This window comes from Indicator indicator, chromosome 7, assembly GCF_027791375.1.
Source record: "Indicator indicator isolate 239-I01 chromosome 7, UM_Iind_1.1, whole genome shotgun sequence".
NCBI classification, from domain to species: domain Eukaryota; kingdom Metazoa; phylum Chordata; class Aves; order Piciformes; family Indicatoridae; genus Indicator; species Indicator indicator.
Genome location: NC_072016.1, coordinates 26,225,825 through 26,252,660, shown reverse-complemented (window position 1 = coordinate 26,252,660; position 26,836 = coordinate 26,225,825). Strand labels below are relative to the sequence as shown.

At 37.9% G+C, this 26,836-nt stretch overlaps 1 protein-coding gene across 1 annotated transcript; it reads left to right on the top strand.

The window, feature by feature from the left end:
• OPN4 (opsin 4) lies at nucleotides 1-25,318 on the top strand. The gene is made up of 13 exons (XM_054382708.1): nucleotides 1-7; nucleotides 425-555; nucleotides 8,347-8,489; nucleotides 10,354-10,487; nucleotides 12,492-12,695; nucleotides 14,466-14,637; nucleotides 15,482-15,646; nucleotides 18,852-18,959; nucleotides 20,075-20,255; nucleotides 23,020-23,172; nucleotides 23,726-23,798; nucleotides 24,241-24,275; nucleotides 25,130-25,318. The coding sequence occupies exons 1-13, from the start codon at nucleotides 1-3 to the stop codon at nucleotides 25,316-25,318; spliced, it is 1,695 nt and encodes a 564-aa protein (XP_054238683.1).
• Nucleotides 25,319-26,836: the final 1,518 nt, after the last annotated feature.

Genomic DNA, 26,836 nt, shown 5'->3' with positions numbered 1-26,836 from the left:
ATGATTTGTAAGGTCTATTATTTCAGAGAGATAGTGAAGTCAACTTTTTAACTTGTCTTCTTACAGAGATAACGTGGATATAGCATTAACATTCAGAAATAAACCTGTCAAAGGCAAAAAAAGGTAACAGCATTTCTAAGTGAGCATCAGTTTTATACTGTCATTAAAGTGAAGCTGGAATCTGGATGGAATAAGCTTCAAACTGGGCATGTGCAGAGCCTGCCTGTCTCCTCTATTTAAATGAAAGCTGCTGCTGCCCTTTGCTAAGCTGAAGATGGAGTGAAACAATCTGAAGCTCTAGTGAGAAACTCTTCACTGGGTCTTACCTTACTCAGGAGAAACAATCTACTTTACACACAAGCAAAGGTAAATTGGCTGCCTTAAATTCAGAAGACAGCTTTTTTTCCCCTTTGTTTTTGCTTAGATTCTGTTCACTTGAATAATCAGTCCATTCAGAGGGGGATCTCTTGGTCCTCTAAGGACCCCTTCAATGCATGGAATGACTCAGAAGCAAGTGCCTACGCTCTGATTGACCTGCCTCTTAGAGCCCCAACAGTAAGTGTTTTCTGTTACTAAAAGTTGTAGCAAGTAGTTCTGTTGTCAAAACTGGCATTTATAGAACTGTAAATGGATGTTTAAGGTGTGTGTACACATTTAATGCTGTAATGAACAATATAATGAAAACTTTAAAATCTTTTTTTCCTTTAACTCTTTACTTACTGCAGAAGGGACTGCAGAAGCAGACATTTTCATCTGTTATGTGGGCAGAAGACAGGGAGGAATGTGTAATGGCAAAGTACACCAAATATGTGGCAAATTAGAAAAACATCATGTTCTTGTGTATTGAACAGCTGGTTAGTGGTTCTAACACAGTGCTCTCATGTTCTTATTCAAGATGGAAATCTCCATCATTTCTTTAATAGTCTGTAAGTGCATTGGAATGCTTATGTACATGTTAAAGTTGTTATTTGGAGTAACCCAAGAGAGTTGTTCAGAAGATTTTCCCAGGTAAGTTCTATCAAAGCTCTTTCTCGGTTGTTAAATACTAAGCAGAACAAAAATTTCCTTATAAGTGTAAAGGTGAGAATCTGTTGTGGTGACATTTCAGGATGGAATTTCTTTACACTTACTGAACATATTCTCCATCCCACTCCACAAGCCCAACACAAAGGAGTTCAGAAGCCCTCTTACTAGTTGTGCATCTCAGTGTACTATTCAGACTACAATTTTTGCCTGCTCAAAAGTCTGTTTAAAAGTCAAGAATTAAAAAAGAAAATTACCCAAGCTAATTTTTAAAAGTTTTTGAAATCTGAAATTAAACCTAAAAACTTGACATGTTCATACTAGGTATTCTGTACTGCCCACATAACACAGAGGATACTGAAAAATTGGGTGCAAGTTCCAAACGCTCCAAAGGATTTTATGGCTTTTTATGGGATGTTGGATTGGGTGCTTCAGTTTGTTCCTAATTCATAAGGAAGGACCAGTAAATATTATTTGCATAGTAAAATTACAGTCTACTGATTTATTTCTTAATAAAACCTGCATGCATGCAGTGTACTACAGAAAAATAACAGAGAACTGTCCTGAGCCAAGGTGCTTACAAACTAAATTAGGAGGGTAACATACAAAAGAGAATAGCAGAACATAGCAGGGAGGGAGAAGAGTACGGAAAAGGATTCTGAGAAACTGGAAAATTAATTTTTTTTTTCCTAGCTCAGCTGAAAGAGGTAATTAGTCGCCCATTTTCTCTTCCTAGGTCAAGTAACTGTATTTTCCAACTTTTGCATTTTAATTTGACACAAAGATTAGTTTAAGAGAGTTTCAGGAGTGAATGCAATATGCACTGCTGTGTGGTTGTGATTAAATCCAGAAGACAGTGTATGTACAAAATCTGCTATCCAAATTGCTCAACAGGAGAAACATCATCTATGGAAACCCCTGCTGTCTACTGGAAAGAGAGCTTAGCAGTTGGTGTCACCCTGCTGAAACCATAATTGAGGTGGGATTACACTTCTCTTTGTGCTGCCTGTCATCACAGAGCAAGTGCCTACAGAGGTTAGCTCAGAAATCAGAGCAAGGAACTGTGAAGAAAAATAAGTGCTAATAGTTGTTTGAGGCCTCTTGTGGGTAGGCAATACAAGCATTGCACCTAGAAACCCTATAAAATTGCTGTATTTCTGTTCTGAGAATTTTTCTAAACTATATGATTTTTTGCAATGTAAAAGGCCGAACATTACCATGGGTTATACAAGTCATGCTGTGCAAATGAGAGGCTTTGTTACCTGTTATTTGTAGGAAAATTAAGAACAAAGAGACCTGATACATGTGGGAAAGCCAAAACTTGCAATATTTTGGGCTTTATTCCATTAAAATATTCATCTGCAAACCCAAATACCACAGGTTGAAGCCAGATGAATTCATATAAGCAACAATCTAGCAGTCCCTATTTCCCTCTCCCTGTCTGGTTTTACACTGAATGAGATATAATCCAACTGATGGCCAGGCAGAAGCAGCTGAAATGTCCTTGTCCTAGTCTTTTCTCTTCCTGGCTTTTGAAACAATGTCACACAAATCAATCAATCAATCAATCAGTCAGAACCAGTGATGAAATATATGCAAATCCACAGATGACCTAATGAGGCTATTTTCTTTCCCTATAACTATGAACTAAACATTGCTTTATACTCTTGCCATTGGGAGAATGTGAGGAGTGGGCTACATGATTTGTATTCAGCACAAATATTTACATGCATGGCCTTGCTCCTACCATAATCACTGTTGGCTTTAGGAGGACTTCAGTAATCAACATCTCCACGTAATTAAGTGATATGATTTTTTTCTTACTCTGAAAAAGAGTTCTCCAATAATAGTTGAACTCTATTTTGTGCATGTTGTACTTTTTTGACTTATACACAAATACTTTTCTCATACTATGGGCATGTTATTTCTTCTACTAGTAGTTATTCAGAGGTGAGCTGGTTGGGTTGGTTTGGGGATTTTTTTTTTTTTTGGTCAGTTATGAAATAACTAGTTAGAAAACCTATTTAGGAAAAGATGTATAATAAACAGACTCCCGAAACAGAATAGATGCAGGCATCAAATATTCCTAGGTTTTGTATCTTATCTAGAGAGAGACCTTCTAACTTGGGCAAATCACTTAAGAATAATGATTTTGTCCTGAACTGCAAAGGAATTCCTTTATTCTTTTAACTCTTTTCAGATCAGTGACTTGCGTGGTCTTTAAAAACTTCATGGTGAAGTACAAGTCCTGCCCTACACTGATGTTCTGTATCTGGTTCTTTTTTTTTTTTTTTTTTTAACCCCTTGACTGCTTGCATCAATCCTTAGCAGAAGAGACTGTGCACTGCTCTTTTCCTGAAGAAGGAGGCTGCCTCCTAAAACTGGCCTTCCAGGAAGAATTCTGCCTCCCTTGTAACCAACTGCGGGAGCAAGACATAAATATAGAGTAACAAGGCTCTGTGTTGTGCTGCAGTCTCCACAGACAAAGCCAGAATAGGAAGGATTTTGATATTTTTAACTATCGTTTCCTTTTCTTCAAAGTCCCAAAAAACATCTTAAGTTCATAAGTCTCAGTCAAGTTTACTGAATGATAAGTGAAAACAGTCTGTTCTGGTTTTGCTGTTTTGTTACAAGCAGTAGGCAAGCATTCCTTTAGAGAGAACAATGAGCACTTTATGAAGGCAGACTGCATTAAACCTAGCTGCTTCTATTCTAGTGTCTCCACAAGGATGCACTTAAACCTGCTGGAAGGAAATGCACTAATGTAGAGCAACTTTGTAATGTCTTGCCACTGACTATTGAGACAAATGACAGAGAAGGATTTAGAAATGGATTATGCACATATATGGAGGATAAAAATGTCCTCCACCAAGATGATCCTTTCAAAGGGATAATAGTAACTCTTTTTTAGGGTACAAACCAACTGCTCAGACTCTATACTGAGAATGAAATTTCCACATCACTGTTCATTATGCATGTTTCACGCCACTGTGAAGCCCTCAGTCACAGCTGAAGACAGGCTGGTGTTTAGTTAGGAATGATGGTCTAAATCAGTGTGGCACTTCCCAAGCTCCATACCACTCCACAATTATCCATCTGATTCTGCAAAATGAGAGTGTAAATAAATAACAAATTCCAAATGACATGCCTGTCAGATTACAAACAGAAATTCTTTTACAATTCTAGCAAAAGGCCAGTTTTCACATACACCCAAACAATATTCTAAAACCTGCTTTTAAGGTTGACTAAAATGCTGCCCTTGGCTAGTGATATGTTATCCAACTGGCCTTCAGTATTTACTGTGAAGAAATTTTGTTACATTACAGTTACTACCTTGATGTCCTCCACAGCTTCCATGACCATTTTGTTCGCCTGCTTGAGAAATGTGCAATATTTATATTGACTGACTGTAGGGAAGTTAATGCTTCCCAATGAATTGTTTTCTACAAAATTAATTCCCATCTAAGCCACCTACAGCACAGCTGGTCTGTGGGCATACTGGCACCCAGTGGTCCAGAGTCTCAGGTGCAAGCATCTTTTACTTGACCATGGAAAGCTTAGTCCACTGAAATCCACTGAAAAATGTCCAACCTCTTAGCTTCCTTTTTTTTTTTTTTCTGCATTTGGTGAAGTTTATAATCTTGTTACATCAAATAAACTGTCTTCCTCTATCACTTAAAATAATCAGATATTGGGTTTGCATGTTCATTTTTCTTATTTCCATTACAAGATATTTACAGAAAAAAAGGTCAACAGAAAAACACGTGAGACAACAATTCTGTGTATTATCAATGCAATTGAAATAGTAGTTCAGAATATTCTCAAAGGACCATTGCCACAGTGGGGATTGCAACAATGGGATTTTTATTCTCAGCTGCCAACCAAGTACTCATACTGTGGAGTGACAATGGAAGACAGAGACTAAACAAAGCTAATCTGCTAGAGAAACTGAATAGAGAAAAGCTTTGGGAATTGTCTGATTACTTGATTATCCTGCTGACCTGATTTCCTCAAGCACTGTCTTTTTATCCCTGTCTTTTCTTTGGATGTACAATTCCTGTAGAAGATTCAGAGTGGAACTTGATTCTGGCACATGTCTTCATATTCCATTAAGGAAGCTGCATATGTGCAACTTAGTGATGAATTTGAAGTTCTTAAGTCTGATCAAATGCCTTGTGTCTTAACTCAGATTTGTATTTCCAATAAAAACAGTGACATGACTTTTAAAAATAATTAACTTTTTTCCTCTCAGAAAATGGCCAGAATTGGACTCTATGGCAAAACTCCCAGACCTAAAGGAAGTCCACAGTAAAATGTCAATTTATTCCTCTTTGTCCCAGACTTTTTTTGTCCATATATTATTATTTATGTCCTATCACTGCTCCAGTATAAATATTATTCCTTTATTTTTTCCACACTTGACATTTTTATTGAGTCTGAATTTAATTCCTGAATAAGTAATTCTAAAGTCTGCTCCTGTCCTTTAATAACCTTTCCTCTCTTGTGATTTCTCTGTGTATTTATATTTCAAATTTTTTCTTGTTCTTTGTACTCCACAGATTTAATTCAAATTAAAGCCATTTTAATCTGTTCTTTTTAGCCAATACAAGCTCCTTTAGTTGCTTTATTTTTGTTACCTTGATCCAGTTCTGATTAAATGGATAGCCAAAGGGAAAAACATCAAAAATCTCCATTGAATTAATAATAATCATTAACTCTCTGTAGAACTACAGTTAAAAAATGTTCTAGTCACAAGGCTAAGGATTAAAAAAAACCCCATGACCTCAAACCAAAGAAAACGCAGTCTCACTTATTTAAAACAGTTCTGTCTCAGAATTTCCCTCTCCACTTGCCATTAGTATGGGAAATTTTTTGTTACTTTGCTGGCAGTATGTTAAGCACAGCACTTTCTACCTAGGCAAGATGCCTATTGATTATGTGACACCAATGTACACTTTGCTGCAGGAACTTGAACAACAAATGTCAGGATATTGTCATTCAGTTAGTATATTAAGCTTAACATTTTGCTCCAATTACAGTAACAGTCAGAGCTACATTCTCTCTCTAAGATCAGAGAATTTGTCCAGCATTTCATTGCTGCTAATGTAGAAACCCAGGAAGCACACTCTAGTTGTTGAGGATTGCTGCAGGCAGATCTTCAGCACACAAGCAAAGACAATCTCTTCCAGAATTTTGGACACTTCTGGGGTTCACCTATTGCTACTGGCACATAGGTTCTAAATATACACTGTCTCTAATAGCTTCAGCCCAATCTCACTCATATATTCACAAGTAATGTCTGCCTCTATTGTCTGAAAATACACATTTCCTTTGATAACTAGGGTGCTTGTTGTCAGTGGCATTTCTGAACTGCACTCTAATGGTGAATGCCAGCTACTAACACAACCATAACATAAAAGGGAGAACTTGGTATCTACCTCTGTGCCGGTACTTGTGATTGGAAAGAACATATCCAGCCTCACAGCTGTATTTGGGCTTGGCATAGGCACAGACCTTGGTACAGGCAATTCCCTTATCCTGGATCCTAGGCCACAGCCAACTTGACAAGATTCATAGTAGGCAGGATACAGATGATTAAAAATATTTCCTGGGCTTTTTTCAGCCCTGCTGTGATTCTTGTAACTCAGTAGCTGAGGAATGTCAGGGCTGCAGCTTGCAGGCTTCAGCTATGGACAGTGCTCATGGCATGCCATTCCAGAGTGAGGTGCCATCCTTGATGAGAAAAGCCTGGCTATGAAGAAGAGACAGGATCTCTCCATGCAAATGAATGAGAACAGGGCTTTGTGGAGCTGCTGCCAAGACACTTTTAGAACAGGGGCAGTTGCACAGAGATGAGTGTTTAGGTCTCCTTGCCTGACCTAATATCAAAAGGCAGCATAACAGTGATGGCTTAGTGTGATGGTTTGAAACTGTCATTTTAATTTTTCCTTGCAAAGTTCAGAACAGAGAAAGTGAAAGAATGTAAATAAGTCACTATTGGGTGTAAGAAAGCAAAATAACGATTGTTCTAAACACTTCCATTGGATAGATAGAAATGTTTAAGAACTATTACCCAAAACAAAGCAGGCATTCGGCACATTCTGTGTTCGGCAGTGGGGGCAGTTGCTGGGCTGTCTGGCTGCTGTTTCTTCTTCTCTTCTGGCTGAAGATAACACTACTGACCTTGGCAGCTAAGTTAACAACTTTCTGCTCTAACTAAACTCTGCTTCTCTGTCCAGGGGGGTCGGGGGGGGGAAGCTCCTGGGAGAGGGAGTCCCCCTTTGGGAGGGTCCCCTTGGGGGGAAGCAAAGGGAGATCGGTTGTGCTTTTTCTGTTGATTGTATATATTTATGAATGTTGTGAATTTTTGTATATTTGTACATATTCATTGCATTTCATGGTAGATTTTAGACTCTGCTTGTAAATACAGCTTTTCATTTGCTTCCAGACTGGGCTAGCCTGGTTATTGTTGGTGGGGGGGGAATTTCAGCTCACACCGACACACTTAGACAACTGTACTTTTCAGTTTCTATCAGGTCATCCTGCTTTTTGGGTGCAGCCTTACTGTTTGCTTCATGACAAATCTGGAGTCACTTAGGCTATAATGTGTTTGTGGCTCCTGATACTTAACTAAAAAATGTTTGGAAATTATTATTTTAAATGATGTAGTACTTAGACCTGGCTACTGAATTTTGCTACGAGTCATTAGTTAAGACAAACTATTTCATCAAATGCTTTATCACATACTTTACAGAGAGCAAACTACAAGGCAAAACCAGAACTGGTACGGGAACCAGGCAAATGCTATAAAGTATTTATGGTTTAGTTTTTCTCATTCTTACTTGTTAAATCCTGCCAGCCTTTTGGTGACCAAGTCTCACCGTTTAGGGTTATTCAATGAGAGAAATGAAATAGCCATGCTACTAAAGGAATACATGCTTGTTCATCCATGTAAGATCATTTCTATTTAGTTAGAGAAGTCTAGACAGTGATGTTTAAATACTGCATGACTTGGTATCAGGTGCAATAAAAAGGGTCCTTTCCTGTCTTTTTCTCCTCTACATCCTTATCTTTCTCTTGGGAGATAATAGATTGGTTTATTTTTTCCAAAATTCTAAATCAACAGCAAACCACCCTTTAACCTTTACACTGCTGATGGCATCTCCTGAAGATGATCAAGAAAATGCAATTTGAAAGCAATGAGCTTATTCTGACTTTTTTTGCTTGCTGTCTTCATGTATTCTCTTCTAGAGAAGAATATGACAGACTTACTTATTCAGAAAAGTCTCACAACATACCTATGACCTCTTGTTTACTCCACAGAAGATGACAGTGCAAGATGTTTCCAGAGCCTTTCCTACAGTGGATGTCCCAGACCATGCCCATTATACAATTGGAGTAGTCGTTCTTATAGTGGGGATCACAGGAGCTCTGGGTAATTTCCTGACCATCTATGCTTTCTGCAGGTACTTTTCTGTTAGGTGTTTCTTTAAATACTCAGTTTTATGAACTTTAACAGTACTTTGTGCCCTGCAAATGCAGTGTAGGCATGCTATCAGACTACTATGCAAACATAATAGAATGCATCGAGACATCTCTATAGGAAAAAGTGGCAACCTGCCGTTTCCCTCTGACTTTCTCCCATTAACCATAGCCATAGCAAAACTGTGAGCAAATTTGCAATTACCCAAACAAACCAGGTAATAGAAGAGCAGCCAAAGCAGAAACCTTCCAGTGAAGTTTTTTCTGCTGGCTGAACTGTCTGCACTGGACTGATGGGATGTTTTGCACCTGTGTTTTCCACGTATCTTCTCTGTTTTAGAGGTTTCCTTCCTCCTGCTGCTTACTACTCAGTTTCTTTTCCCCACTCTGTTCCTTACTGGCCATGTCTCTTGTTTTCACATTTTCTGATGCTTGGCTTAATTCCTTTTAACTAAAGCCACATTCCAACTTTCTGAAGGAAATTGGATCTCTGACAACAATGTGGTATTTTCACGATGCTGCTTCTGTTTTGTCACACTGGGGTGGAGCACTGGTGTGATGCCCAGGCTAGTGAGCTTCTACTTCACGATGAGTCTTTAGGGACTAATATAATAAACCAAAATAATAATAATTATATGATAATTTGGCTGTGTTAAGTTAAATCGTTAGAGTGTGGGCATACACAGTCTGGGTCTCAAGTCTGTATTTATATGGTGCATTAAATGATAAGTTTCAGTATGTGCATTCAGGGTAGATACCAATACTGAAGTGTCAATCACATGGCCTTAACAACTGAAAAGGTGTTGGCATGCAGACCAGATACGAGCTAGCTTAGTTCTTCGGCTGGTCCTATACAGGAAATCAGGTCATGACAGTTGCAGTTCCACTGGAGGACACAGCTTGTCTTCACTTGAAGATGTTGTGAAGACAGAAAGGGATACTTACAGCAAAGTAACAAGCATCAGAAGTTCAGAAAACACACCAGATGCCTACAAAGCAGTCTCAAGTAATGGCAAACTGTAAGAAAGCCACTTGCCTGAAAGAGAAACATGTCCTGTAAATTTGCGAACTACTGAACAAATGCAAGCATCACAGAAGCATCTACTAATATCTCCTTGCTCCTAAGTTGACAGAGAGAGGATAGTATTCCTAGTGATTGATTCTGGACCAGTGCAAAGAACCCATCTTCTAGTCTGTTATTTTTCAATAGTGTCTAAGAGTGAAAATTTGAGAAAGGAGCTAAAAAGTTACACTGAGCCCCAAACTGAGAAGCTCTCAACTGAGCTTTTATGTGTGCCCTTTAAAGAATGGCACTATAATACTATGAGAAACATAAACAGAAGCATGATACACTGAAGACTGGCTATTGCTTTCTTTAAAGTCAGTGTCTGGGCCAGTGTAATGTCTTAGAGAAGAATTAATGTCAAGCAAAATGCTTCATCTGGTATATAGTGAGTTTGTTTAATCCCTGTATTTGGAAGTGACTGTTGATCTTATAATCAGTGGAAAATGTGATCCCCTCCCCCTGCTTAACACAATCCAGATCCAGAAATCCATAGAGTGCATCTACTTCAATTTCCTGTTAACCATGGACATGCATTGCACTGCATCAGCATATTTAAAGAGCAGTATGGTTTATCCACATCAAAACAATCCTCTAAAGTGCACAGGTATATAAGGGTGTAAAACTAAGCCTTGCTTATGTTATGAGGGAAATGAGAAGCACTCTGCTCTAGCTTGCTGTGTAGTGTGCCTTGGTATTTCTGAAGCTGCCAAGGCTCACAGCAAAGAGTAACATCTAAACAACAGTATAGCAGTGTTTAGCAACATTCCTTCTGATCTCTGTAGGAGTAGGAGCCTTCAGACTCCAGCAAACATATTCATCATCAATCTAGCTGTTAGTGACTTCCTGATGTCCATTACGCAGTCTCCAGTTTTTTTCACCAACAGCCTCCACAAACGCTGGATTTTTGGTGACAAAGGTTTGTATATATTCTTTCTAAGATATTACTAAGTATGTGCAGTTAATCTTCTATTTCCTTATCCTCAGGTACACTTGAGGTGGAGAACATTTTTCAATATTGTTTCAATGTTGACACAAACATCTCTGTGCAATATATACATTTCCATCACAGAGAGGAAAATTGCATACATGGCTTGACTGAGCACATGCTCTGCTGGATAAAACACTGGCTGGATGGCCAGACCCAAGGATGACACCAAGTTAGGTAGGGGTTTTGATCTGCTTGAGGGTAGGGAGGCTCTACAGAGAGACTTACAGAGATTGGATCAATGGGCCAAGGTCAATGGGATGTGCTTCAATAAGGTCAAGTGCTGGGTCCTGCACTTGAGCCTCAACATCCCCATGCAGCACTACAGACTTGGGGAAGTGTGGGTGGAAAGTCGTGCAGCAGAAAGGGTGCTGACAAGCAGCTGAATATGAGCCAGCAGTGTGCCCAGGTGGCAAAGAAAACAAATAGCATCCTGGCCTATATCAGCAATAGTGACCAGCAGGAGTAGGGAAGTGATTGTCGCCCTGTACTCAGCACTGGTGAGGCCACAACTCGAGTACTGTGTTCAGTTTTGGGCACCTCAGTACAAGAAAGACATTGAGGGCCTGGAGTGGGTGCAAAAAGAAAAACTAGGCTAGCAAAGGCCCTAGAGAATGAGTCTGATGAAGAGTGGCTGAAGGAACTGGGACTGTTTAGTTTGAGAAAGAGGAGGCTGAGGGGAGACCATATCATCCTCTACAACTACCTGAAAGGACAATATAGAGAGGCAGGTGCTGGTCTCTTCTCATAGGTAATTAGTGATAGAACAAGAGGGAATGGCTTGAAGCTGCACCAGGGTAGGTTTAGGCTAGACATTAAGAAAAATGTTTTCACCAAGTGGTTGAGTGTTGAAACAGGCTGCCCAGCAAAGTGGTTAAGTCACCAACCCTGGATGTGTTTAAAGGTCATTTAGATGTGGTGCTTAGTGATATGGTTTAGTCGTGACCTTGGTAGAGTAGGGTTGGACCTGATGATCTCAAGGGTCTTTTCCAACCTGAATGATTCTATGAAAAGCGTAAGGGGCAGGATTAGTCTTCTTGCCAGCATCTTCCCCAGTTATCTCCTAACTTGGTTACTGTCAGAGTCCTATGACAAAGAAGCACCACTTTTCAACACGCCAGATTAGAAACCCTTCTCAATAACTTTCTCTTGGACTTGGACCTGGCAAAGTGAGACACCAAAGCCTGGAAAAAGTGAGTTTTCACAACAGAAAAATTTGCTGAACACTTCCTATGCAGTAAGAAAATGGGGAATAAAGGTGCTTTCATTCTTCCTATACACCTATAAGAGTAAGAGGAAGACTAGTCTTGGCCTCTTGAGCAAGTATTGACAAGAGGAAGGTCAGAGAAGTAATGCTGCTTTTTTGATCTCTGACGACCAAGAGCACTCTTTTTTCAGTTCCATAAAGAGGTCCATAGCATACATGTTAAAATAAAAATATAACCTTTTAATCATTAGATTGTTTGAATAATTAAAATTACTCATTAATATAGTCATAGTCTGCATATTTACTTCAGTTATGCTGACCTTGCGATACAAATGGTTCTGTATCAAAGTTAGCTATAACCCACTGTTAAGCGAAACAGCTGTTTCTACAGGAGCTGCTGTTAAACTGGAGTTAAATGAGGTATTAATGGATGGCTGAAATGATCCCACTAGAAACATCAGAAATCAATGAGTGGAAATATGTTAAATATCACCGTTTCAGCAATTCAAGCAAATGAAATCTTTGAAGTTTATCTCCATGGATAATGTAATTAGCAAGACAGACAGCAGCTTTGAAATAGCACTACAACTGCAGGAGAATTGGACTTCCATTGCTTTACAAATTCCAGAAGATATTAGTTCATAAGAAGCACAGACTTGAACTCTCCCAGAAATTAATTAGCACAGGTAGATTAATTTCACTGCTACTTCTGTCATCTTCATTGAAAGGCTGTGAGCTGTATGCCTTCTGCGGAGCTCTTTTTGGCATTACATCTATGATCACTTTGATGGTGATTGCCTTGGACAGATATTTTGTCATCACAAAACCTCTGGCTTCTGTTGGAGTGACATCTAAGAAGAAGGCCCTAATAATCCTGGTAGGAGTCTGGCTGTACTCCTTGGCTTGGAGCCTCCCGCCCTTCTTTGGATGGAGTAAGTGAAAAGGAATAAAAGGGGTTTTTCTTCATAGCATTGGATTAAAGACTGGTTACAGGTACAGAAGAGGACTGAATTAATGGCTTGCATATTAGGCTTGAATAAATAAATATGAAGAAAAATGATAAAATATATATTGAAACTGAATATCTCTAACCAAAAGAAATAAATCCAGTGTGTTTACAGTATATTATATGACAAAATCACATTTTTCTTTCAGTCATTACTTACTGAATAAAGAAGAGTGGATTAAAATCAAGGCCAAAATGTATAAAGGATGCTCCTGGCTAATACCCCATACCTACTTCCATTGACCCTAATTCAACAATCTTAAAGTGAAATGAATGTATTTGTAGTTTTTCTTATGTTTTTTTTCCTCACCAAAGGTGTTGCATCAGACAGTAGTGTTAATCTAAATTTCACTATTCATGTAAAATAGTTTGAGTATTTTGTGCAAGTACATCTTCAGTAAGTCTTGGCTGTGTTCTAGATGGGAAAATTGTAGTAGATGTTGATCAACGTTCAGTCACTGGTATCTTCACTAAGGCTTCTGATAAGGTTGGCATGTAGAAATAACTAATTTACTTTTGTTATTGTGCAAATTGAAGCACACAGAAAGTATCTTGATCCTTGTGATTTGTAACAAAAGAAAAAGTGTTTCTGTTATTCTTTCTGATTTGAGGACTTTGTTTCCTATGAGTCACCAGTTTCAGTCAGTAAATTAGAATGAACTCATCATTCAGAACCCCAGCCCATTATTGTTCTCCCTAATTCCAGAAGAAAATGTGTCAGCTCAGCTGAGCTGAGAACATTACAATGTTTCATTTTCCCAAACACTGCTGCAACCAACTCTGTTACTGAGTAGAATTTCAACAGATTTTTCTTATGGTCTTGTTATTGTGATTCTGGTCCCCAATAAATATGAAGCATATTTAAGCAGGCAAACTGTAATACTGGGAGAAACAGCCTTTAGTTGAATGAGGAGCTGTTAGAACAACAAAATGATAACATAGTCTTGGATTCTTAATTGGACATGGTGGAATAATTGCTTTGAAGGGTGCTGTTATCTTGTAATTAGATTCTCATAGCACCACAGTACTAATTCTCATATGGTAATTAGATGCATCCAGGCACTTGTAGTGCAGTATTTTAAAGGGTTTAACAGAAAATACCACTGTAGACAGGGAAAATTAAAATGCAAAGGTAAAAAGACACTGCTCTTGACAATTTCTTAACAGTTTGACACAGTTCCTTCAAGGAGATTATATTATGTATGTATGTATTCAACTTTGTATTATGACAAATTTATTTGGTCTGCACAATAAATCTTTCTCCTTAGCACAACAAATTTCTATTATCTGCATAAACTTTAAAAAGTGGTATCTATAATAATCCGTTTCATTTCAGTCCTTGGAAAGACAGAAATTTGACAGGAAATGGAGATATTTAAAAACAATAGGAGTCTGATAAAGTATTTGGAGAATTGCTCTTTGCCTGTGTTGAGCTTTAAACAATAATTAAGAACCAAAACAAATTATTCGGTGTTCTGATCTGAAATCTTAAACTTCTAAACATCAATAAAATATGGCAACAGATTAAAAGACAATGAAGAGAGAAACACAAAGAATCAGCTATCCTTTTAAACTCTTTTTCCCCCTTAAAAGAATACGACTAAATCCCACGCTATTCTAAGTAACTTTTTCTAACTTCTGCACTCAGAATAAGAATCACTTCATGACTTAAGCCTTCTCCTGTCTATCTTTTCAGGTGCATATGTTCCAGAGGGTCTCCTGACCTCCTGTTCCTGGGACTACATGACTTTTACACCATCAGTCCGTGCCTACACAATGCTGCTTTTCTGCTTTGTGTTTTTCATTCCTTTGATTGCTATCATATACAGCTATGTCTTTATATTTGAGGCTATCAAGAAGGCAAACAGGTAAGCAGCCAACAGTCTCAAGTTTTTAATCCTTCCCTTTAAGTGACTGCTTGTTTTCTTAGAACAAAGATTAACAGAAGCAAATTGGTAAGTTTTTCATTTTTAATTTTATATGCACAACTAAGACAGGAAACCAAACAAGAATTTTGTCAATAATCAATACCGTAAGAAGCATGATCTTCAGAAGGACCATTCCTGAAATTAAACCAGAGGTATTCAGCATATTGTCTAATGATGTGGAAAAGGGTATAAATAGCAGCAATAGAAATTTGAAGGATCAGAAAGGACTACAGAAATTAGCCAACCAAAAGAAATACGACGGACATCAGAGACCCCTAACAACAGCTATTCAACAGAAAAATAGATGGACTTGAACTACAAATTCCATCTTTGACAAAGTGTGAAAAAGAGGTAAAGCATTTAATCACAGGTCACTGAAACAAAAACTATTGTAAAAATGAAGGCAAATGTGCATCACTACATTTGTAATCTGTAGATACCTGTCCTGTAGATATAAGCATACCAATCACATAGCACAGAAGCACAGAGTAAGGTAGCAAAGCCTTCTATAACTATATTTAATATAGCATTGTTCTGCTGGCTTAAATCCTGATTTATGTGGAAATTATTCTATAACAGAACATGAAATGCATGTGAATTTTGCTGCAGTGAAGCAAAAGGGCATTGAGCAGTGAAGGACTGGCCACATACATATATTAACACACATTAAAAGTGTGTGACTTTTAGCATAAACTAGCATAAGAGTAATTGTTGATCCATTTTATGAAGCTATTTGCTCAATTCCCAACCTCCTTTTTTGCTGTTGTATGTTTATTTCCCCTAGGTCTATTCAGACATTTGGATGCAAGCATGGAAATAAAGAGTCCCAGAAACAGTACCAGAGGATGAAAAATGAGTGGAAGATGGCCAAAATTGCACTGATTGTCATCTTGCTTTATGTCATTTCGTGGTCACCATACTCTGTTATTGCTCTGGTAGCTTTTGCTGGGTAATTATGACTCTATCGGCAAAGGAATATTCAGTGACAACAAAAGGTTTGAAATTATGAAAGGCAGACAAAGGTCCAAGCTACTTGTCAAGTTTAATGCCTGAAGTGCATCCAAAACATCTACATATTTAGGGGTGATATTTTACAAATGAGGTAGATGCTGACTGTGATTTTTTCTTAGTTTGACTTTAAAAAAAAAATTAAAAGCATAAAGAAAAAAAGAAAAATAAATCAGGGAGGATGTTACTGGCAACATAACATTACTGTGCCAATGATTTCCAACTGCAGATTTTCTGTGCTAGGGTATTTGAACTATCTGAAATTTATTCAGCACCAAAATGCTAAATAAGAAGCCCCAAACAATGCATCCATGGGTTGATTAATTTGTTGTTTTCTTTCTTTAGTTCTTTTACTTAAAAAAATTATTCAGTTTTTTGTGTTACATCAAACTGCTGAAATTCCTTAAATGAATAAGCAAGTTCAGATTTAGTACATACTTGCATTGGGTAGCTTTCTGATGCTGGATAACAAGGTCATAAATATAAATAATCTAAGTGTGTTCTTAATCTATTTAATTTTCAGCATTTTATACAGTAATTTCAACAAAAGCATGACATTATTAGTACGGTATCTAGTACAGTAGCTTGACACCAGACTGCAGTTGATACAATCCCAGTAGAACTAACAGGTCTTGAGTATAGATGCCTTGGCTCTCTGCAGATATTTCTCTCATTTTAACATGCAAATTTTGCCATGCTTCAGTTTAGCCTTTATTAAATGGGTGTGACTACCTGCTTTAGAAAGTCTTGCCAGCTGCAATTCCTCAAGTAGAAGACTCCTAAGGTGGTATAAACCATTTCTGTTTGTATTTTTCCAGTCAGAAAAAAGGTTTTCCTAAATATGGCATACAGGATAAATTCACATATGATGCAGCCTTTTGGGAGGCAGGGGTGATTTTTGTTACACACCTAAGAAGCCATTGCAGGACTTCTAAAACATAGCCTAGGAAGGCAGCTTTCTAAACATAGCACTTATAAATCTTACACTGAAGAAGAAAAAAATGCCAAGAGAAGAGGATTCTTTCCCTTTTATCCAGAGGAGAAATTCCAACCAGCAGCAAACATTTTCATCATAAAGTAAAACATGTTCCTCATTCTGAAACACAAGTTCTTAGCATGTGTCCCATTTCCTGTCACCAAGGGACTTAGGCACCCACTACTGACAGTATGTGATCAGCTAGAGACAAAGAAAGAGCAAGAAGACAAAGAAATACAGCATGGCTACCCTGCAACACTGTTTGCTCTAAGATACCTCAGAAACAGGAGATGCTTTAAGCTAATAAGCTATGTAGAACTGTCAGGCTGTCCCACACAACCAGCATCTAGCTTAACATGATCAAGTGACTGCTGAACTTGTAGCCCATGTTTTACACTAACAAATTTTGCTAACGAAGACACCTGGTGAGCAACACAGCTTCATTCAGCTTTTTTCCATTTCTGAACTATATCTTCTAGGCAATCCTTCTGAGATTTTGTGTAGATTAATAGACTAAGCCTAGAGGCCTTATGTGGACTTCTATTACAGTGAACTTAGATAAAATCACTTCATGACACATACGGCAGGCACTCTGTGCTATATAGACTGAAAGCAATTAATCTAACAGAGCAACAACCTACAGAAAATGAAGGAAGAACCTTAAATTCTTTAGAAAATATTTCAGATGGTAAATTCTGAGCTAGCACACAGTCATGCTCACTAATAATGTTGTTCTACAGCTTCAACTTTTTAGGAATGGTTAGCTTAAACAAAAGCCTTTGTCACTGTTTTGTATCTGTTAGCTCAACTCTACACCAGCCCTATCAAAGGGCTATTCCTCTCATCTGAAGGTCAAAAACTCTGTTCCAGTAAAGTCATATTGTTGTGCGTTCTCCAGAATCTGTGAAGAATTACACCTAAAAGCAATGTTTTAAAAAGTACAATTAGGAGAAAACCTGTTAAGAATTGTGTATGTAGAAAATACCAGAGAAAAGCCTCAAATTAGAGATGAAAAGGTATCTCAACATTCAAATGGCTGTCAGAATGACTCCTGTATTACCACTGGCAAACTACTTTGTCATCACAGAACATAAATATTCCTGTAGTGTGATGAAAAATTTCTTCACCAGGAAGATGAGCTTCACCTACTTATACAATCCTCTCCTCAGAAAAAAACATGTGGCTGATCCATTAGAACAGCCATTGCAACTTATGTTCCTTGCTATGGATACCTGCTGCAAATTTCTTCTAAAGACTCATGTGGTCTTTCAGCAGTTATGCCTCCTCCAGTTTTCATGTGAGAGACCTTCTGGTTTTTCCCATATCATTATAGGAATACAAGGCTCACTGAATTATGAGACTTATTAGGCTGTCTTCTCAGGAAAATGAAAAGAAAGGAATAAAGAAAGGATGTTATCCTTGGAAGGAAAGACTTACTTGCTGGGCCATTTCACATAGAAACACAAAAAGAGGTCTTCGTAACCTCTCTGCAGGTCTACAGACAATTTGCCTATTAGGAACAGCCTACGAAATGTTATTTTGGTCTGAGCTGTTCCATTGACTTTCTTCTGATCAAGACCTTATGGGTTCAAGCTATCTTCAAAAATTAACTGGTTGATATTAGCATGGCAGACAGCAATCATAATTCTTTTATCCTTTGGAGTGACACCATCTGCATGTATGTATGGTCACAGTAACAGGAGAGTAACATATGATATTTAAAAAACCATCATAATTCCTTTTACTGTTTAGTTCAGAAAGTTCTCTCTCCCTATGATGTCTCATTCTTCATACCTCTTTAGTGACGTATTACTCAGCAAGTACACCTGCTGACATTGGAACAGATAGATACTCCGATGAATCCACGTTCATTTATTGAACGCTGACTTTGGCCCCAGGGTAAACAACATAGGAAATGCCACCCTCCTGAGTCATAGTAGTGCAGTGCTGCAAGACAAGCCCCAGGAAAATTGTGTTTCTCAGAAACGCAGTTAGGACAGTGTTGATCTTTATAGAAAAAGGATGTAATTTTTTTTGTCTCTCTTTAGGTACAGAACTCCCCTTTTTACTCTCTCTGGAGCATTGTATAAAGCATAGTCTTGTCAGGGTATAGGTGCACAGACTACACAGAGCTGTATACTAAATATACAATGCATTTGCATTACTCTAGGTATTCCCACATCCTAACACCCTTTGTGAACTCCATACCAGCTGTGATTGCCAAAGCTTCTGTCATCCATAACCCTGTCATTTATGCCATCATTCACCCCAAATACAGGTAAGTTTGCTCTTATAATCTATGTTTAATATAGTAAAGAAATTCAGACAGTAACTTTATCACTTTTAGGACTACTATCTGAACTCTGCTTCACCTGCACATTTTACCTTTGTAAGAAAGCCTTGCCCTCCTGAAGAAAACATCTCAATACCATATAAATATCAGTGGAATTTGTACTTGGAACAAATTATTATGCAAATGGGTGTTAAGAAATGTTTAGGGATACTGATCTGTACTTCCAGATTATATGATAAAAGGTAAAAAGACCCACCTCAGAGGAAAGCACCATAAAATTTTTAACTATCTTCATGGGAGTATGAAGCAGTTTGTTAAATTAACCAGGCATGTTATTCAGTCAGTCAGTCTACCTCTTCCCTATTTTGTGCGTCCTCCCCTCCTTTCTTCAAGCTTTCACGTTTCAGACAATTTCTTCTGAGTTGCAACATCTAGGGTCACTACCAGACCAAGTTCAGATGCAGGCTGTGAGATCTGATGGATGGCAGCAAAGCCATATGCTATGGTTGCAACCTTTGCAAAGATCTAATGAGGAACTGGATAGAGAAGAGGTGGGAATGAGCGTCTTTGTGGGGGAAGGTTGAAGGAAGAGGGAAACTGGGCAAAAGAGTTTCCTTATGCTGCATATAAGGAAAGAAATATTGTAATATATAACTGCACATTTTGTACAACTCTACACACAGCCAGCAAACAGATCTGTAAGTGGATGCCAGAAGAGCTGCTTAGGGGAAGATTAAAACAATTCATTAAGTGGTACTTCCGTAAGGTTCAGTTTAAAGGGACAGAATTTTATTTTTGCCCTGATTAAGCTGAAAGCAGATAAAGCATCATTTTAATAGCTCCCTTCAGTTTGAAGAGCTATATTTTAATGCCCTTATCGCTGCCAAGCAATAAATTTGAGTTCTGCAGTACACTGTGAACAAGTGATCTTGCAGCGTGATTGTATGTGAGATATTGGATATCTGGAAAATTCTATTTGTACCCAGTAATCTTCCAGTCTATGCAGCATTAATTCATCTCTCTGAATAAATGCATTGTTTATGATGACTGAATCTCTGTGCTAATAAAAAATCTGACTGGTTTTGCCTCTCATTCATTAGAACAGCCATTGCAATGTATGTTCCTTGCCTCGGAACCCTGCTGCGAGTTTCTCCCAAAGACTCACAGTCTTTCGGCAGTTATCCCTCCTCCAGACGAGCCACCATAACCAGCCAGTCTTCTGAGATAACTGGGCTGCAGAAAGGAAAAAGGCGACTCTCTTCTCTCTCTGACACTGAATCAGTAAGGGAGACACTTCCCATACACCCATTTTTAATTGCAAAGTAATTCATTGTCATAGAAAGTCCTTCAAAGTAATAGATTCTTTAGATGAAATGCATTATGGTGCTCACTACAATAGCTCTAGGGAAAGCAGAGGGACAAAGTGAAATAGAAGACAAAAGGCTGAATCATAGAATAGAGTCATAGAATCATAGAATCATTAAAGCTGGAAAAGACCTTTAAGATCACTGAGTCCAACCATAACCCAACTATGATGACCACTAAACCATGTCATGAAGAACCACATCTATGTGCTTCTTGAACATCTCCAGAGATGGTGACTCCACCACCCATTTGGGCAGCCTGTTCCAACACTTCACCGATCTCTCAGTAAAGATTTTTTTCCTAATGTCCAATCTAAATCTGAACTGTAAAAGCAGAATGCAGATATTTGTATTCTAGATGGTTGGTGACACTAAAAGAGTGGAAAGATGGAACAACAGGAAGTTTGGAAAGTAATGAAGCTTACAGCACCTTTGAAAGTCTGCTCTTACTTCTAGGATGTACTTGTCTGACCACAGATTTGGATTTTAAACAAACACAGAAGAAAAAAACTGTTCATAACTAAATAGTTCTGTAGTGAAAGCAAGGTTATAATGAAACAGATAATGCTTTCTGTAAGTCCAGTGAGATGTATTTGGAAGCATATGAATCATCAGATTTAGCCAAATCACTAAATTCATTATGAAATCATTCTCATAAAAGACCTCAACAGCTTGCTGCTGCCTTCTAAGTGAAACAATGTTTTTCACAGCAGCTGACAACAGGGCAAGTATTTGGCAGCCTAAGCTCTCTTTTGCAACTCAAAATTACATTACCAAGAAACCAAGCACATTAGGTCATTGCAAATTTTTAAATGAAATTTCCAAATATGTAGAAAGCCTTAATATTCCTGGTGACTCTTTTTCATAGTCAAAGAAATGTATCTAACCCAGTCAAGAAGTAAATCCTAACAGTTGGTTTTAACAGTAACATTTCAATTTCTTTGCACTCTATATGCTTTTGACTTGATCCAATCAAAATGGAAGTCTTCTGGCTAGTAGCCACCATTTAGGTGGAAGGCTTTAAAACTGGCTAATAAAAAAGGAACATTTTTATATTGCATCTCTCAGACTGTAAATCCTGATTCTTAAAAACAAACAAACAAACAAACAAAAACCCCACCCCACTCCAGACTACTTGTACTACTATCAGTGCTGGAGAAGGGGAACCATGCAAACAATTCAACAGTCCTTTCTGGTAGGAAAGTAACTCTTAATACTTGAGGTAAACCAATGGAATGGAAAACAAAAATTGCCAAAAAAAAAAAAATTCCAAGCAATTGAGATGTTTCAGTCTGGAATTTTCTATAAGGCTTGAGTAAGTCTGGATCTTGTTCATAGAATCACAGTATGGTTTGGGTTGGAAAGGACCTCCAAAGGTCATCTAGTCCAATCCCACTGCAGTCAGCAGAGACATCCTCCACTAAATCAGGTTGCTCAGAGCTTTTTTGAGCCTGACCTTGAATATCTCCAGGGATGGGGCCTCAATTCCCTCCCTGGACAACCTGTTACAGTGTTCTACCACCCTCATGGTAAAAAACTCGTTCCTAACATCTAATCTAAATCTACTCTTTCATTTCAAACCACTGCCCCTCATCCTATCACTATGGGCCTCTGTAAGCAGTTGTTCTCCAGCTTTATTCTAGGCCCCCTTCAGGTACTGGAAGACTGCTGTTAGTTATTAGCCTTCTCCATGCTCAACAACCCCATCTTCCTGTTCTATTTAAGTTCAAGTTTTTCTACACCTCTTTTATTTTCTTCTCTGAAGAAAACGTATCAAAGTGTCAGTAATTGAAAATATCAAATAATGAAAGCATCAATAATTGCCTTAAGTATTTTTAAGCAGTTATACAGTCTCATCGGATGGAAGCTACATTCAAAGCACACAAACTGCTTATGAAAAACCCTTTATGCATGAAAAAATAAAAAAAAAACATTGCACTGTTAATGTTCCTCTATTTTAAGAGAAGGTACACTGTCAAACAGGAAGTAGACTGGTTTGCCATGAACTGCTCATCACAATCCCATTAGATGTTTCATTGTTTTGTTATGATCTATGGAATTCTGTGATTCTTCATCATCATAGTGAAAAGGTTGATAGAATGAGGATGGGCTTTTTTTTTTTAATTGGAAAAAAGCTTAAAAATTCAGGACTCATTCATGGAATAAAATGTTTCTGAAGCACTGATTCTGCAGACACCAGACATTTCCTTCTATTTATGTTTCCACTCAAATCACTTTGGAAAGTCTGTCCCTAATTCCTCCAGACACTTCTGCTTTGTAATTGGGTACTAGAATGGAAATACTTGAAAAAGTGTCAACAACAGACAATAATGAAACACTGTTCTCTCTGAAATTTTGCAATGCATCCTGTGGACGGAGAAAAAAAAGACTTATTTTAGACTCAACAAATGTGACAGTTTTGTTTGTACCTCTTATAAACAAGGATTTAGTGTTCACCTTTCAATGCTGGGTCAAGGGTTGTACTGGACGGTCTTTGAGGTCTCTTCCAAATAGATATAATCTGTGATTCAGTGATTTTATAAAGTTTTACATGTCTTTTATACAATATCTGTCTGTCTTAGAACTTCAGCTTCTCTCTAGCTAAAACTGATGCTCATAGAGCAAACTGGATGGAAGCTCCTTAGAACCTAGAGTGATTGGTTTTGTTATATCCATTTTAGGGCTGTATTGACACAGAAACTGATACTACCAATGTGTTCTCCAGACTTGCTAGGAGACAGACCTGCTATGAGACGGTTAGAGAGACAACTCAAAGTAGTGACCTAAGAACAAAATCTAAACTGAAGAGCCATGACTCAGGAATTTGTGAGAAGGTAATAGATTGTGTAATATCTAAATTCTCTGACAACTGGTAGGTTAACAAATCTGCACATTTTACTATAATTAATTATGAAGGTTCCTGCCAAGAAGATGGGGATAACCTATGAGTTAACACAATGAGTAATGTCTAGAGGCTATTAAAGGTCATCAGCTTTTTGCTTCCACCCTGCTTCATTATTCAGCTGTCTTGTCTTTTTCACAAGCCATGATGCTGGTTTAGTGATCTTAGCATCTGAATGGTACCTTGCCTTGTGTCTGCTTTTAAGTGTACATTAAATACTTTTATTTCATTGTCTAAATTACATGGTCAGTCTTTCTGCTGTCTTGCCATTTGCTATCAAATGAATACATATGGATTGGGGTGAAAAACAAGGCTATCTTCAGCCTTGTTCAATCAGTTCTCTTCAAGCCTATTTTCAATCAGTCTTTTGATGTCTCTTTTTTTCCCTCCTTTTTGCTATAATTTGCATTTCACGTATGTAAAAAAAGGGTGACATACCTACATGTCATTTATTTATTTATTTATTATCTGTGTTCATTTTTCAGACAGCTGTAGAGGCTGATGACATACCCATGGTGGAACTGAATGTCACAGAATACACTGCCATACCTACTGTAAGAATTATTATTTTAATACTTGGCATGAGTCTAAGTAACTGAGGGAACAAAAACTGATGACAATCCAAATCTGTGAGCACAAATGTTATTTTCTGAGATGCAAAAATTACATGATACTCCCAGAAGAATATAAAAAAACCATGATCACAAAAGGTAGTAATTTCTAAAACTAAGCAGAAGGAGATCACATGGTAGCCTACAGAGTTCTCCTCAAGTCAAACTTCTTCAAGGAGTTCTTGAATTCAGTAGGTCCCCTGATGAGGTATGTGATCTCCTTAGTGGAGCATGGAAGCATTAATGTGCCATTTTAAAATGAATAGCATACACAATAAGCTGAACTAACCATTCTCATGGCTGTACCTCTTAGCCACAGTCTTGTGGCAAGTGCTGCTGCACAAAGCAATGCTGTTAACTATTTAGTGTTCTCTCTTTTGGGTAACAACAAATATCTAAAAAATTGAACTTGGAGGAAATCAAGGTAGGTTTTTGAAACGTCGTATCACCTATTCAGTAAGATGTTTTGCTAGCATTTATTTCTTCTTCCAAGTAACAAAGCTATGGCATACTGATAACATTTTTTGACATCTGCCACAAGTGAGTCAACTCATCTTAATTATTGACAGGGAAATAGAGAAAAGAGTTGACAGGTGAAAAGAAGCCAGTTTTTTCTTTGCAGCATGAACCCCAATGTAATACAAACATCTTAAATTGTATCTTTGTTGTTAGCAGTGATTCTTAGGAGCTATTGCTAGCCTCATCCTAACACCCTCATTAAAGGGTCTGTGGAAGTGACAAGCTAACATTACTATTGTCAAAAAATGGTAATTATTCTTTCCCTCAATTCCTGTTTTCATTTCATTATTTAATTTGCTTCCTCCTTCAAACTATGCACACTGTTACCACTACATTTTACACCACTACATTTTACATCATCTCTTGCCTCAATGAACCTAAACAATCCCTCTTTATATGGAAACCCCTTACTTGACTGAATTCATAGACTGTCTGAGCATATTCACAACACTTTTGTTCATAGTTAAATGTGCTGTCATTGGCCTGGTCTTTCATCAAAGTAGATGTAAGTAGCAAAAGCAAAGCCTGTGTTTTAGCACATTAACTTGTTCAACATTTTTTTTTTCCTCGCAAGATATTAATGAAATATTTAAAAAATATTCGTATCTACTTATTCCTCCATCCCTTAAGTTTTGAGTTAGTTGTGGATATCAGCAAAGTACTGATCTAAGTGTATGCTACTTATTCATAGATGATGCAACCCGATCTCCTTGTAGACATTTGTGTTTTCCATTTCTTTTGAATCCCTGCATCCTTCAGAATGGTGAAAGTGTGGATGGTATTGGACAAGGAAAAGAAGAGCCTCAGCATGGGCCATCTGCAGCCCAGATACCCAGCATTACAATAACATACAGCAATGTCCAAGGAGTAGAGTTGCCTTCTCGATACAGCTCTGGTTTCCTGTACCCTAAGTTCAACAGCCACAAGCAGAACAAGTTCAACAGCTAAGGGAGCGGTGCAAGCCAGAATGTCACCTTAGCCAACACCTCAGGAACAACTATCGACCAGCTGAATCCAGAATACCTTCCCATATTGTCCTAAAATGCTCCTACAAAGACACAAGACAAGCAAGAGGACTGCAAAGACAAAAACAAGAGGAGTAAGCTTTTCAGCACCACAACTCTTTCCAGTGGTTCACTTCTTGATCTGAGTCACATTGTTGTTTTATTATTTCTTCTTTATGCAGCTTTCTTTCACCTGGATTTTACTCTGCTCAGGTATTCAAAGCAATGTTTGTACTGAAATGTCCTATGGGTAAGTCAATACATCTGTCTTTTAATCCTTCCTAGTGGTTTAACTTTAGATATATTTTTCTGAAGTAAATCTCAGGAGAAGGGTTAGTTCTCCAAAAATAGTTGTTCCTGAGATGTGTGGAATCCACACCATCCCCTCTTCAGCATTTTAATTTTCTCCTTCTCTAAATAGCAGCATTCCAATAGCTGAGGTTTTTGTTCCAAAGTGATTAAATCCAGTAGTCTGTACTTATCTCCCCCAAAAGGAAAGCAAAATAGTTCTATGAAATAGTGAGTGTCTGCTTTTCCCTCGTGCTCCTTCTAGCCCTGAGAATAAATGCACAAAATTAATTTGAAATCCAGAGCAGTCTACATCACAAGAACTATGAGGTATAGTCAGTCCACAGTGGGGACGTATACCTTCTGAGTTGAAAAGCACAAGGCACAAAGAGCTATTGAAACAGTTCTTCCCCACGGGCCTTCTTGTTCTTTCTCTTTTTTTACCCTATAATGGAGGGAACCCAGCAAGCAATTTTGTCCTAGGTCAATCACTTCTTCCTTATGCCACATCAGAGAAAGCCGTAAAATCAATAAAAATGTAACCAGCACTCTACTGCATTCCCTTCTACTTTTAGGGGGTATAAAAAGAATACTTCCATGGCTAGAAAAGCTGTACCAATCCACAGCATGTTTTTGTCTGTATCTTTCAACTGCAACATGTACTAGAGATTAGTTTGTGTCTATAAAAAGAACTACAGCTGTTTGTGCTCATCTACTTACAAGAGGCTTGAAAAGCATATATTAATTAGAATAATTTGTTTGGGAGCACTTCATAACTTGTGTGTACAACTCTGTGTAACCGTGTTGCTTTCCCTTCACCTCCATTGAGACTATAAAAATCATTCAGGGGAAAGCCTACAGAATTCTTTTCACCTGAATGTCTATCCAAGTTGATTCACATTGTAACCTCACTGGCATTTGGAATAAATCGTTATTAGTTCATATTTCATCTCATCTAGCAGCTTTATTTGTGTCCTGTATCCTCTGCTTGGCAGCCATCCTTTACATTTTGTTGTCTCTTTATACCCTTTAACACCGATGACTGATTGGATTAAAATAATTTAGGACTGAGATGATTCATGTTTCAGTTGAAGTCAACTGTACAGCCTGTTCTGCACTGGAAAGACTGCCTGTAGTTTACCATGTACTTGGGTATGTTCCAGTGACTTGGAAG

Excerpts from the sequence above, each read along its gene's own strand:
- OPN4 (XM_054382708.1), top strand. Across the intron at positions 556-8,346 it reads TGCCTCTTAGAGCCCCAACA|AAGATGACAGTGCAAGATGT; the intron begins GTAAGTGTTTTC and ends TTTACTCCACAG. Across the intron at positions 23,799-24,240 it reads CACTGCCATACCTACTGTAA|AAATATCTAAAAAATTGAAC; the intron begins GAATTATTATTT and ends TTGGGTAACAAC.